Below are 12,736 nucleotides of genomic sequence, written 5' to 3'. Positions count from 1 at the left end.
TTTTGCCATACCCAAGTACGCAACTGTTATTTGCTTAAGGTTTTAATTTAAATTTACTCTTTTTTTTTTGCTTAAATACATTTCTTTCAAAAGGAAACTTTATAGCACTACCTCAAATAGAAACCTAAAATCTCTTGTTATAAATACAAGATAACCAGGTAAGTACAAAAATCAAAGTTTTATTTTATTTTTATTTTATTTTATTTCATTTTATCTGTAGCTAAATGCTGTCGCCTTCAGAGACTGAGACTAAGATGCTCTCTCACTCTCTCTCTCTCTGTCTTTCCTACAGAGAGAGATTAGCACATCCTAGAAAGGTATTAAAGACTAACATTAAACTGAGCTCTCAATGTAATCAAAGATGTCAAGAAAAAAATAGAAGAGTGCTGCCTTTTCCCCATGGGATTGATTCAGTGTTACGTAATGGCAATGTCACATGCTGGCACCACCTGGGTCATCTGCCCATTCCACTCCATACCCTCCTGCCTTTGAAAAGGTCATGTACCCTCCCTTTTTCATTAATCCCAGAAAGAAGCAAAGACTTTGGTTTCCCAGAATTTTTAGTATCAGTAGTTTGAGAAAGAGCCGGGGAGTGGAGTCAGAGATAAGTATAAGCAGGTAAAATAGACGAGGGAGGGTCACCTAGAGAGGGAAGGGTAACTGAAGCCCCAGTGCCTCGAAAGCATTGAGATTCAGGTTCTGGTCTGCTGAGCCATCTCTGCTATGGGCCACATTTAGAAAACAGGTAGAAGGCTGATTAATAACTCCATACAGTAAGTAACTCATAGAATGTGGGCAAGTATCTCTTATTTTTAGATCCACTCCAACTTTAACAGTCTAGCGTGGCTAAATCGGAGTTTCTAATCCACAGAAAATTTAAATTTTTAGCTGGGAAGGCCCTTGCTCTTCCTGAATTATAGCAGCTTTACCTATTCTTTATAATTCAGAAACTTCATTATTAAAATGTTTGAAGCAAGCTATGGAGCATCTATCATTACTTAAAAAGTTAATTAGATTACATAAAAGAAATAATTAGATTTGCATTTTTATCTTGGTTTTAAACTTCCAAAGAAGATCACAACAGCCTGCCTGTGGGCAATTAAAAACAGCGTACAGCGGAGAAATAGAGGAGACAGGGTCTGTTTTTCCTGGCTAATTCATGATTGAAGATAGAATTACAAAATATTTTAAGGGCTTGCTGAAGCTGGGGGCTAATCCTAGACTTCTAAGCTTTGTTTATAACTCTCATTTCATTGCAAGAGAGTATCAGATCCACGTACAGTGCCAATAGTGGTATCAAATTACTTCCAGTGGGTTTATTTAGTCCTGTTCAGAGGCTGTTGGAAGGAGATTCGTTACCTGATCAATAACACAAAAAAGAACTATTGGCTAGAGCCAAAACAGGAGCACTGTAATTGCTTTTTGTTTATCAATGCTAAATACAATTAACAGAGATACAACGTACGACAGAGGGACTCCGTGAGACTGGAGGGCTCCTGACTTTCATCAGGCTTGTGTCAGCTCCTGCAGCCATCTCCAAAAGACAATAAATGCCAAGGTCCAGCTCTTAAAATTAGAGGTCACCTAGATATTTAATGATGAAGCATATCCTCAAATATATATCTATTATTATTATCCTAGCAAAAAATTAATTAACCAGGTCATACAGGCCATGAAGGCTAATGTACAAAGTAATTATTTCTGATCCTTAGACAACTACTACGCATAAAAAGGTAGTCCTTATTCTGCTCAGCAGATACCTGAAATGCCTATAGTTAATTATACTGAAGGAAAAAAAAGGCAAGGTTTATCTCCTTATAAGGTGAGAGTAGGTCTCAAATTATTCTCTTTAATGGTTTAAGAACAATCATCTCCTTTTTTATAATATTAGCCTCTCTCCTGGTTAGCAGACAGGAAGAAGAAGAATGCATATCGAATGGTGCCCTATCCCATGACAGACACACAGAGACACACAAAATATATGAAAAGCACACAGGAATATATTATAGCCAAAATAGAAAATACTGTGTATGAAAAATACTCGTATACTTTCAAGAGCAAAATGAAGCTTCAGGGAGGAGAAAAACACTTGTAAATAAGCAGCCTGTAATACAGCATTTAAAGTAGAAAGCTTTCAGATGAGATAGAGTATGTGGAAAGCAGCGGCAATGGCATTTGCCATCTAATGGAGTTTGCCATCTAATGCATGTATGAAATGATGAAGAAAGGAATATCGTACATTCATCACAAAGATTAAAATTCATAAAGATTAACAAAAAGATAAGAATTTCAAGTTTCACAATTATACTAAAAAAGGACACGTGTGGATAAATTCACTAAATCGTTGGCTCTGACCCAGAAAGCCAAATGCCCCAATAATTCCCCAATCAGCCAGCCCAGTGTTAGGAGACCAGTGTGGTTCCATCAGTGATGTGATACACTGCCCGCAAAGAACACAATATAAGCCACTTGGACATCTCTAAGATTGGGGTTTGAAGAGACATGAATAGGGAGATAACACTGTTCATGTCTGGAAAAGTAAGTTTCTCACTGAGATATCTTCTTCCAAAGATTAAGCTTTAGCAACAAAATGCCAATATTAAATATGTTCCTGGTAATGTGCTATTGAAACCAAAGAATGTGGTACATTGCATCCACAAAGACCATCTTCTCTAGATTCAAGAACCATGACATGGGCAGCTGAGGTTGGATACATAAATTTATGGATGGATCAAGAAAGCAGGATTTATAAAGTATTTTCTCCTTTGCTTAGACTACCCTTCTATTTAGTAGTTGATTAAAACACTGTACATATACTTTGATATGTCCAATAGGTTAAAAGTGAGTTTTGTTGACTGGTCAACATAACTCATAATTAAAATGCTTCAAAAGACTGGCTAAGATACTCGAAAGTAACGGTGGGGAGCAAGGAAGATGATATGACCAAAGCAGTTACCTGTCTTTTGGAATTAAAGCACAGGAACCGACATTCCCAATTCCAGGGACCCATGTTCCATCATCTATTATTTTGGCTTTCTGTAGACTTGATGAAACTGTTATTTCTGTCCAGGAAATATCAAAAATGTCTAACTTTTTCTGGGCTCTATATCGGGGGAATTACTTAATATGAAACAAATTAGAGGAATCACCATTTTCCCCAAAGCACAAACAGAGGGATTTGAATTCACTAAGGAAACAGCCTCCTAAAAGATCTGTTAATATTAAAACATTTTAATAATCATTTCAAGTTATTACCCTGATTTTTTAATGGCAAAAATTGACTCATCAAAAATATAAAAACATTGGTTCACAAAACTCATTCATCTTACTTTCTCAACATGGCTTACATAGTGCCTCTTTCAAAATTTAGTTAGAATTTACTAAGGCAAAATTATGTCAAAAACTGTATTTAAGGAAGAAAAAATATATAAATGAAATGGTTTTTAACTACACATTTAAGTTTTGAACGATTTCACATAATAAACGCATGGGACTTCTACAATACTGTCTTCATCATGCCTTTTCCTATCTCGAAGGAAAAATCCTGCTTTTTCACTCTTTGTAAACCATTCAGGTTTTCATTTGTTTTGATTATAATAGGCCCAGATGTGTTGGTGTGTAGTTATTACAAGAGTTTAGACACTCCTCCCTTCCTTTATATTATAGCTTGAAAATTCCAAAACAACAAGACTAATTCACAAGTCGGCATTCTGAACTAGAAGTAGAGTGCAATCTTGAATGTAACCCCCTGATCCATAACCAACTGCTGCTCATGATCCATAGCCAATTGCCATGGCTTAATCTTGCTGACCATGTTAGCTAACAGGTTCTAGCACTCAAGATTTAAAAAGAAGAAAGAAGGTAAAACTTGGCTCAAATTGTCTCTGTATACATTCACTTTCAGAAGAAGGTTTTGCGGTCACCTTACTTTACTCTTTTCTGGTTTGTTTTCAAAAGGGACAATGTGTCTTTCATGATAGAAAGTGTTGGAAGCATCTCTTAAATCTCATATTTTGCTCAAAAAGTATACTAAAATTAGCCCAATAATAATCTCTTCTAAATTTGATCATGACGATAGCTTGTCAAAAACCGTATTTGAAAATACAGTTAACCCATTCCCCTTGCAGAAAAAAAATAAGTAACTAAAAGTCTGAATATCAAATACCTGTTTCATAAGTGTCAGAGATGAATATGTTTTGTGTAAGGAGTGTTTTTCAGCATTTGAAAAATTCTTTGAATGGTCTATACGGATAAGATAAACACTAAAAAGATATGAAATAACACAGTAGCTCAGGACAGATGAACTATAAATACAGGTTATTGCTTCCTGTTATTTTTTAAAATATGAATTCTTATTACGAAGATTCCTACATATCTACAATGAATGCAACTCTGATACTTTGAATCTCTCTGATTTTACAATTTGTACAGCTGAGATCAAGTGCTGATTATCTTCAATTTTTAAAAATTTAAACAATAATATCCACAGTTTTAAAAGCAATTAAACTTCTATTAAAAAGTTTGAAAAAACAATTTCCCATCTTCTCAAATTGAACATTCTAATAAATAATATTTTAACATCATACTCTATAGTTTCTTGAAAAAAGGCACCAATTTCACATAGTAAAGTTATAACTATAAAATCCTATGCAATCAGTAAATACTAATAATATTTCATAAAAATTGCCCTGAACTGATTAGGTCACTATTCATCTGACATCCTCAGTACCACAAAGCAAACATCGATTAAGACAGCCACTTCATATAAACAACAGTGGACGAAGAAGTGAAATACATTCAAAATAAATAAAGAAGTAAATATAAAGATGTAGTAAAAACATTAACAATAAGTAACTGATAAATCAGGGAACATCTCCGGAAAGTTCTTCCATTCCTGCTTTAAAATATAAGAAAGAGAGAGAACTAAATGATCAGGTTATTTAACACCTACTGAGTTCTTAGAGAGGAATCTAGAGAAAAATGTAGGAAACCACAGGCTAAAAATCTTGACCTTAGCAGTAGGAGACACACTGAAAATTCTAATAAGGGCAGAACCAAGGAACACCTGGACAGTTATTTAATTAGGAATCTCAGCATGAGTCATAAAAGAGATATCAGGATGAGAAATGATCCCAAGATTTAATTGTAAAAGCTGACTGTCAAAAATGCCAGAGACATTCCATCTCTCCTGTATTTGGACTCTTTATTTTGAAACATACACACTTGCATAGGGAAGACAGAATCAGAATGGATTAAACAGCAAAAATGAAGACACTGGCTAAAACCTTTAGGTAAAGATAACGGACAAAATGCCAAATGAGGTTCAGGGACTTCCTCAGGCACCAAGCTGGGGAACTTTAAATGGAACACCAAGTATAACTAACAAATGAAGCAAGGCTCTATGTTAAAATCACTGGCTTTCACCAATGAAAGAGTAGAAGAGTAAACTATGACTTCATGCAATTGATTTTTTTTAAACATACAGGAAGGTGTAATATTAAACTCAAGCAAAGGAATGCCATAATTCACAATATACCGCCCCAACTAGGCTGCAACACAGATTGCAGAGGTTAGAAAACATCCACAGTAACCAAGAGAAAGCACTGAGGCTGTGGCAGGTAGACAGAAGTCTGGAATGAGTGTTCCTCAGGATTAATCACCAGACAACCAGGTCTGTATTCTAAGGTTTTCTAGAAGTCACACACCCATGTTCCTTTTCAAAAAATGGAGGTCTCTTCCCTTACCTATCTCAGATAGCTGTTAGTTACATTAACCATTAAGTGTCTAAAGGAACATCAGAAACCAGAATTCCTTCCCAGGCCATTGCAATCATGATCTATGTACCATGTCATACTGCCACAACAAAAAAAGGGATTTTTTAAATTGTGTTAAAATGATTTGGGAACAAGTCTTTCTTCCTTCCTAGACTATAAGCTTCTTGAAGACACATAATTATTCATTGATCTTTCTATTCCCCTCAGCACCCAGCAAAAATGCAGTGAATATTTATTAAAGGCCAAATTAATTGTTATGATCTCTTCCCAGGTTTTAAGACTTGTCTCATAATTGACCCAATCAGACAGTCCTAACAAGGAAATAAGCGTCAGCTTCTCCCTGTGATGCCATTAGATGGTAAAATACAAAACAGAAAATGGTTTATGGCAATAAAAACAGCACATGTGTGCTACCTTTGAAACCATTTAGATTTCTACTGGGTGAGGGTTGGGCAAATGGCAAAAGGAAAAAGAGATAAGGTTTATTCTTGTAGCCTCACATCCGAAAAGAACGCTTAGACCACCATGTGGTCGTGATGAATGTTTCTTACATCCATGTATACAACTGTACAACATCGTTGAGTAACAGACCTGTTGGTACTGTTGACAAGAGAGGGGTGCGTTTGCAGCATTTTCATTCCATTTGCAAGGAGGAAAGTATCTAAGTACCATCAGCCGAGAGTAATAAAATACACTGACCTGGATCTGTTGCTGCAGGAGATTAATTTTGTGCTGCTGCTGCAGAAGTTGCTGCTGTTGTCTTGCAATCTATCAGAAATAAAGTTTCGTTAAGTTCAAATGAAATGCTTGCACCTTTGCCATTACCCCAGGTATCTCTCTTGGAATGACAAGAATGCTTTACTGCACTTCTGTGTGAAAGAGTTCCTATAAAATGAGAGAGGCAGACTTAGTAAGCTGGAGAAAATGAAGAATTTCAAACAGGTGCCACCTCTCTGCTTACCCCCTAAATCTTTCTCTGTAGGTGAACAGTGCCCTTGTATGACACTTGGGAGCAGTTCATCCATATCTGCACTGGTCATCTGGAAAGAGTGGGAATGTCGAAATCTGATCTTTGGAGAATAAAGACAGGAAGACTCTGGCTACATTTTTCTCAAGAGCTTGATTTGGATGTAAAAAGTAAAATCTGTAAGCAAAGCCGGGAAAGAATTTTCTATTACTTGCGGTCTACTTTGGTGCAACCTTTTCTGAAGGAAAGATTTCCAGAACTGATACAACTTACAAATATTGTCAAGGGAGTGCCAAAAAAGCAGCAAAAATTCAGAAATCTTTTTGTTGTTGTTGTGGATGTTACATGTACAAAGCACTTCTTAAAAACAAAATTTAATATTTATCCTTTTGAGGGGAATGTGTTAATTTTAAAGTTCAGGATCCACATAAAAGTTTTACATGTCCTTCCTTCATCCAACAATCAAATCCAACATGTGAACGTGTCATCTGGTCTCTAGAAGAAATATCCGTCACTTAATGCAAGCCCTGCTGAGGACTGAATCTGCCCCTCAGAAGAGCAAGCAACTTCTTCGGCATAACTGTATTTAGTATAAAACATGAGCTAGGCATGAGGCTGTCTACTGCCTCAAAAGCTGGAGCCCCGAGGTTGGGGCAGGGGGGAAGGGGCGTGCTCAACATACTCACTGCCCACACCAGAAGCCAGTCGGAAAAGTGGCCAGAGACTACTTAGAAGGACTTGGTTTTGTAGTGCTCTAAAGGCAAGAGTTATGGTTTTTTCCTTCCTATTTCTTCTATTTCCAAAAGCCTATATTCTAGAATGGGCAACCTTGGAATTGGAAATGAATACGGATCAGCCCTCAGCTGTATATTTCTTGAGTCTTTTTGATGCTTCAGCCCAGAGCAGAGGGAAACACCCAAATCACATTTCACTCAGCCCAAGATAACAAAAAATAACTGTCTACTCCCAGATGTTGCTTTGTGGTTTCTGGTGATGACTGGCTCATACTGGAACTCATGATAGAGCTGCTGCTATCACAGGCTAGAGTTTGAGGGATGGGACCACTCCTTCCCAAAGCTTCTTAAGCAAAATGGAAACTGTGTCTAATCAGATTGGAAAGGCCCAGTCTGCTTGTCAACATTCAAATCAGAAACGGACAACTCGGCAACTCTAGGTATAGATGCTGGATCCTCTGAATATTTATTTCCTCTTAGCAAACCAGTGAAACACTACTAGGCATCTAATACTGATGGTCCCTCCTAAATGATAAAGTGCTGCATAGAAATGCATCCAAAACACCACAGTGCAATTACTATCATCCACTCTAGACGTATGGCTTTGACACAGTGAAGTATGGTACATAAGCACCATGTGGCTCAAATTCTGAATTTTATTTGCCAATCGGTTGAGCTACATGCTCGCTTCATTGAGCATGACAACCTAGTTTTAAGTGTCATTTAATTTTCATTTTGAAATATAATTACAAAGTGTTCACTGTAAGATATCACTCGTCTGCAAATGTGTCAAGATTAATTTGTGCTAGCTTATTCACAAGTGTCAATAGTTAATTACTGTGTCATCTCTGGATGGCTAAATGACATTCTAACTTCTGATTTTTTACAGTGTTCCTTTATGTTATTTTCCATTAGGGGCTGAGTCCATATTCCTACATGTGGGCAAATATTCAAGCATATAAAATACCAGACGTCACAACTCATTAAAATCAACAGAGCATATATTGCTCTATATACCCCTATAAAATACATTTAACTGAAAAGATAATTCCAGTAATAATGTCAGATTCCTAAAAACTGCACATTAATTTGGGTCTGTCTGATCTAAAGCATCAGGGACTACTCTATAGGATCATTGTTGTTAGATTAATGTACTCTTGTGAGACAGGAAAAACATTTGGGAAAGTGATATATTTTTTAAAAGATATATATTTAAACTTTGCTTTTTCTTCTTCCCTCTCACATCTAAATCAATGAAATCAAATTCTTAGCGGAGCCATGTGCTAATTTGTTTTCAATGATTTACCTATGCTATAAATAGAGTGACCATATAATTTATATAATTTATCATTCAAACCAGGACAACTTTTGCAAGTGGAATAGGGGGTTATTAATAATCACTCTGGAAAACAGGCATTAGCCAAGGCTATTCTGGGAAAACTGAGACCTACAGCTACTCCAGCTTTATAGTCAGAGAATATCATGGGACCAGTAATCTTAAAGATCCTCAAAGATTTTCTAGACCAGGACCCTCCTTTTCTGGATGAAAAGAGTAAGGCCTGAAGAGAAGCAACTTACTCTTGGTTAAGCTTGGGATAACTCTTGGTTTACACGAGGAATATGTGTGATGCCCACGTGAGTAAGTCCCTAAGTAATTAATCAAATCCAAATGTTCTGGAACAATGTTCTCACTTCAGTTATTCCCAGTTGCTATGATGCCTTTCTTTGTCCTTCACATAGCATCTCAGTATTCTTGAAGACCCTAGATTTTTAGAAGTCTTCTTCCTTTCTTTCCTTCTTTTTTTTTTTTTTTTTTTTTTTTTTTTTTTAAGGAATGCTTATGACAAATAAGCCAATCAATGTGATTACTCGCTGAGCTTGGCACATTCCACATCTCCAGTTCATCAGCTCCTTTTGCGGGCTCACCTGTTCTTGCTGTTGGCGAGCAAGGTCCATTTGCTGCCGTTGTTTCTCAATTTGTGAGGCTGCCAGTTTCTTCTGTTCATCATGCGCTGCCAGGAGCTGCTCCCGTAAACTGATCAGCTGGGTAATCATAGTAGAGAGCTGCCGTTCTTTTTCTGCCAGGCTCTCAGGTGTACCTGAAATGGAAGTGAGAAGATAGCTCACAAGTTTGAGAAAAGTCTGAATGAATTGGGGAAATGGGGAGGGCAGATTTAGAAAGGGACTACCCGAAGGCACTTAACGATCCAGGACAGTAACTGGAGGTTACTGTGAGTATAGGAACGCTACAGAATATGGATGGAATGAACACGAGTTAGTCATCGCCCCTGCCAAGAAAAAGTATTATCACAATAAAATTCTCACTCTTCACTCTTGTTCTTTAAACCAAAACAAAACAAAAAGCAGAATTACCCCCATCCTCACCCTTTTATCGTATTCCTCCTCCTCCCCCCTTACCCCTACCAAATCTATCTGATCAAGCTAAGGAAACCTATGATATTGAACACCAAAGATTAGAAAGTATAGGTTCTGTTAATATTCTATAATATTAGTTATCTCTACCTCAGTGACTAACACAGGATCTGAGACCTAGTAGGTGCCTAATAAGTGTTATTTAAGGAATTTTCCAATCATTGCTCTCATAAAACTTTTCTGTTGTGTAAGGACTGTTTCTGTTGTGTAAGGACTGTCTCTGAAGTCAGAAGCTGTTCTCCTGGCCATGGAATGAGTTCTACAGAGAGAGGGGAAAACAAAAACAAAAACAAAAACAAAACTCCCTTGCCCCAGGTAAGAAAGGATTGAATCTGATTTTTCCCCCCTGTGAGGGGATCAAGCTAAAGTTCTCAAGTTCATCCTTAAAGGCAACAATATTGCTTAGGGGGCTCCTTCACCCTTTTGTCATTTGTCATTCTTCACAGGGAAAAAAACACGTGTGAGGTTGAAAAGGTTATGCATAAGGATGTGCTGTTTAATGAATATGGTGTCGCTGAACACTTATGGTATGCACTAATGGTGCTGAACAGTCTTTTTATGGGCAAATTGCACAGCTCTCCTAAGTAAAGGGTACAGAATCCTTTTGTGAATCTAAATTAGAGTATTTACCACAGCATAAGATAAGAATTTCAACCCACTGTATTTGAGCCACACAGGTTTCATTATGAAGAAATGATCTATGATTTGAAAGCTTTTCAGAAAGATGCCACCAGCTGTCAAAGGGGACAAAGATTGCCGATGTGTGTGTGTGTGTGTGTGTGTGTGTGTGTGTGTGTGTAAGAGGAGACTTCCAATTGCCTTATGAAATCCCCCTCATTCCTGCTAAGAAAGCACCGGGACAATTTGAGAAACTAACACTATTTCAATTAGCAGTGGTCCTATTTTCCAAATGCCCCCATGGACAAAGGGAGCCTTCAGAGGATGTTGGTGAGTCCTTGCTAGTATATGATTCCCAGAAGGTAAAACTGATGTCAGCAGAGAAGTTATGGCACTTAAGGACTACCCTGGGGTTTTTAATGCCAATTCAAGTCCTTAAAAAATAAAGAAACAAACAGTCAATATCCCATGTCCTTAAAGATTCACTGAATTGAAAGATGGCCTAAACTCAAAATTAGAAGAAAAATTAGATAGTGAGATGATGTTAGAAAATGTGTTCTACTGACAAAGGCACAAATACCGTATTCAGCTGTTCTTTCCAGCTACTGGAATTGATTATTTTTTTTTAAAGATTTTATCTATTTATTTGACAGACAGAGATCACAAGTAGGCAGAGAGGCAGGCAGAGAGAGAGAGAGGGAAGCAGGTTTCCTGCTGAGCAGAGAGCCCGATGCGGGGCTTGATCCCAGGATCCTAGGACCAGAGCCGAAGGCAGAGACTTTAACCCACTGAACCACCCAGGTGCCCCTGGAATTGATTATTTTTAATGAGTTTTTATTTTAGCAATAGGGATTTCAGCTTGGTAAAAAAGAACTTCTTGATCTAGAAATATTAAAATACAAAAGCAGGTTCCCAGAAGGAATCATAAAATTTCTTCAAAATTGCAACAAGCTCAATTAATTCATGTGTTTTTATACACACACACACACACACACACACATATATATACATATATATACAAATGTATATATATGAATGAGAAAATACAAAATAAATATGAAATGTATTTATTCATTTTATTCATTTCTCATTGAAAAAAAAATACTTCCTGAGTGGCAGCTATGTGTCAGGTAGTATATAGAACTAAGGATACTGACACCATGGCAAGAAAAAGCAGACAGAATTCCCTACTCTCATGCACTTTGTAGTCCTAAAGTAGGGAGACAGCTTAAACAAGAAATTACACATTTAAATGTAAACTACAACTAAAAAAGTATGACAAAATGATAGGTATTTGGGGGAAAGTTTAAACAAGTTTGGGAGGCCCAAGTGTAAGAATGAAAAAGTAACAAATTAACAAATTAACAGTAGGATGAATAGAGGTAACTAGTCAAAGAGTTGGAGGGTGGTCAAGGAGCTTTACAGCAGAAACAAAATAGGCAAAAGCCTGGACGCGGTGGGGGAGGGGGAGTTCCAGTGTGTTCCAGAAGTTGAAAGAAGATAGCAAAATTTGAGCAAGTAAAATTAAAGCAAGGAGTAGAGTACCAGACGAAGTAGGAAAAGTTCACACCATTCAGGCCCTAATTACCATGCTTGATAAACTTCATATTTATTCCAAGAGTATTTCAAAATCACTACAGTATTTTAGATAAGGGATGAATGATGGTCATTCTAGCTATGGTGTGGGAAATAGTTTGGAAAATTATAAGAATAGATCATTAAGATATACACACATTTTATTACATATATTTTTGGCAATATTCTGATCTACCTGTAATTTTCTTTCTATAGCTATCTATATGCAGTGATTTAAGAGAAGGGTTAGTAGACTCTGGGAAAGTCACTGTACTACAATTCTTTGTTAATAAAGAAGAGCATTTATAGGAAACTTTGGGCAAGGACCAATACAAGGGTAGGATTCAGCACTTAGATTCCCCAACAGACTGGAAGTTTTCTTCTTCTCCCAAGTTAAACAATGTTGTTTTAACAATCTTCAATATAGTCCCATTTTTCCTCTACACAGGAAACAGAGAAGCTGAGGATAACATATGTCTCCTTAGCTGCTTCTGCTCAAGGTGAAGCCAACAGGTCTATAAATGCATTGGTGTTTCCAATGCTAATAGACATGTATATCTGCATTTACAGAATACCACCACTGAACTGAAGCTTTTTACAAATCGTTAATGATATTCAAGCTGGATAATTGTAAA

At 36.9% G+C, this 12,736-nt stretch overlaps 1 protein-coding gene across 3 annotated transcripts in view; it reads right to left on the bottom strand.

Moving 5' to 3' along the window:
* SOX6 (SRY-box transcription factor 6) overlaps nucleotides 1-12,736 on the bottom strand; it is a 596,389-nt gene that overhangs the window by 186,064 nt on the left and 397,589 nt on the right. For all 3 annotated transcript variants that reach the window (XM_080816117.1, XM_080816115.1, XM_080816116.1), the window contains 2 exons: nucleotides 9,402-9,574; nucleotides 6,474-6,542 (listed from right to left, as the gene is read on the bottom strand). In XM_080816117.1, coding sequence (XP_080672243.1) covers nucleotides 6,474-6,542; nucleotides 9,402-9,574 — 242 coding nt within the window. The remainder of the gene's footprint in view (nucleotides 1-6,473; nucleotides 6,543-9,401; nucleotides 9,575-12,736) is intronic.

The sequence above is a fragment of the Martes martes genome, assembly GCF_963455335.1.
Source record: "Martes martes genome assembly, chromosome: 10".
In the NCBI taxonomy this organism is placed as follows: domain Eukaryota; kingdom Metazoa; phylum Chordata; class Mammalia; order Carnivora; family Mustelidae; genus Martes; species Martes martes.
This window is presented reverse-complemented; position numbering and strand designations above follow the sequence as displayed.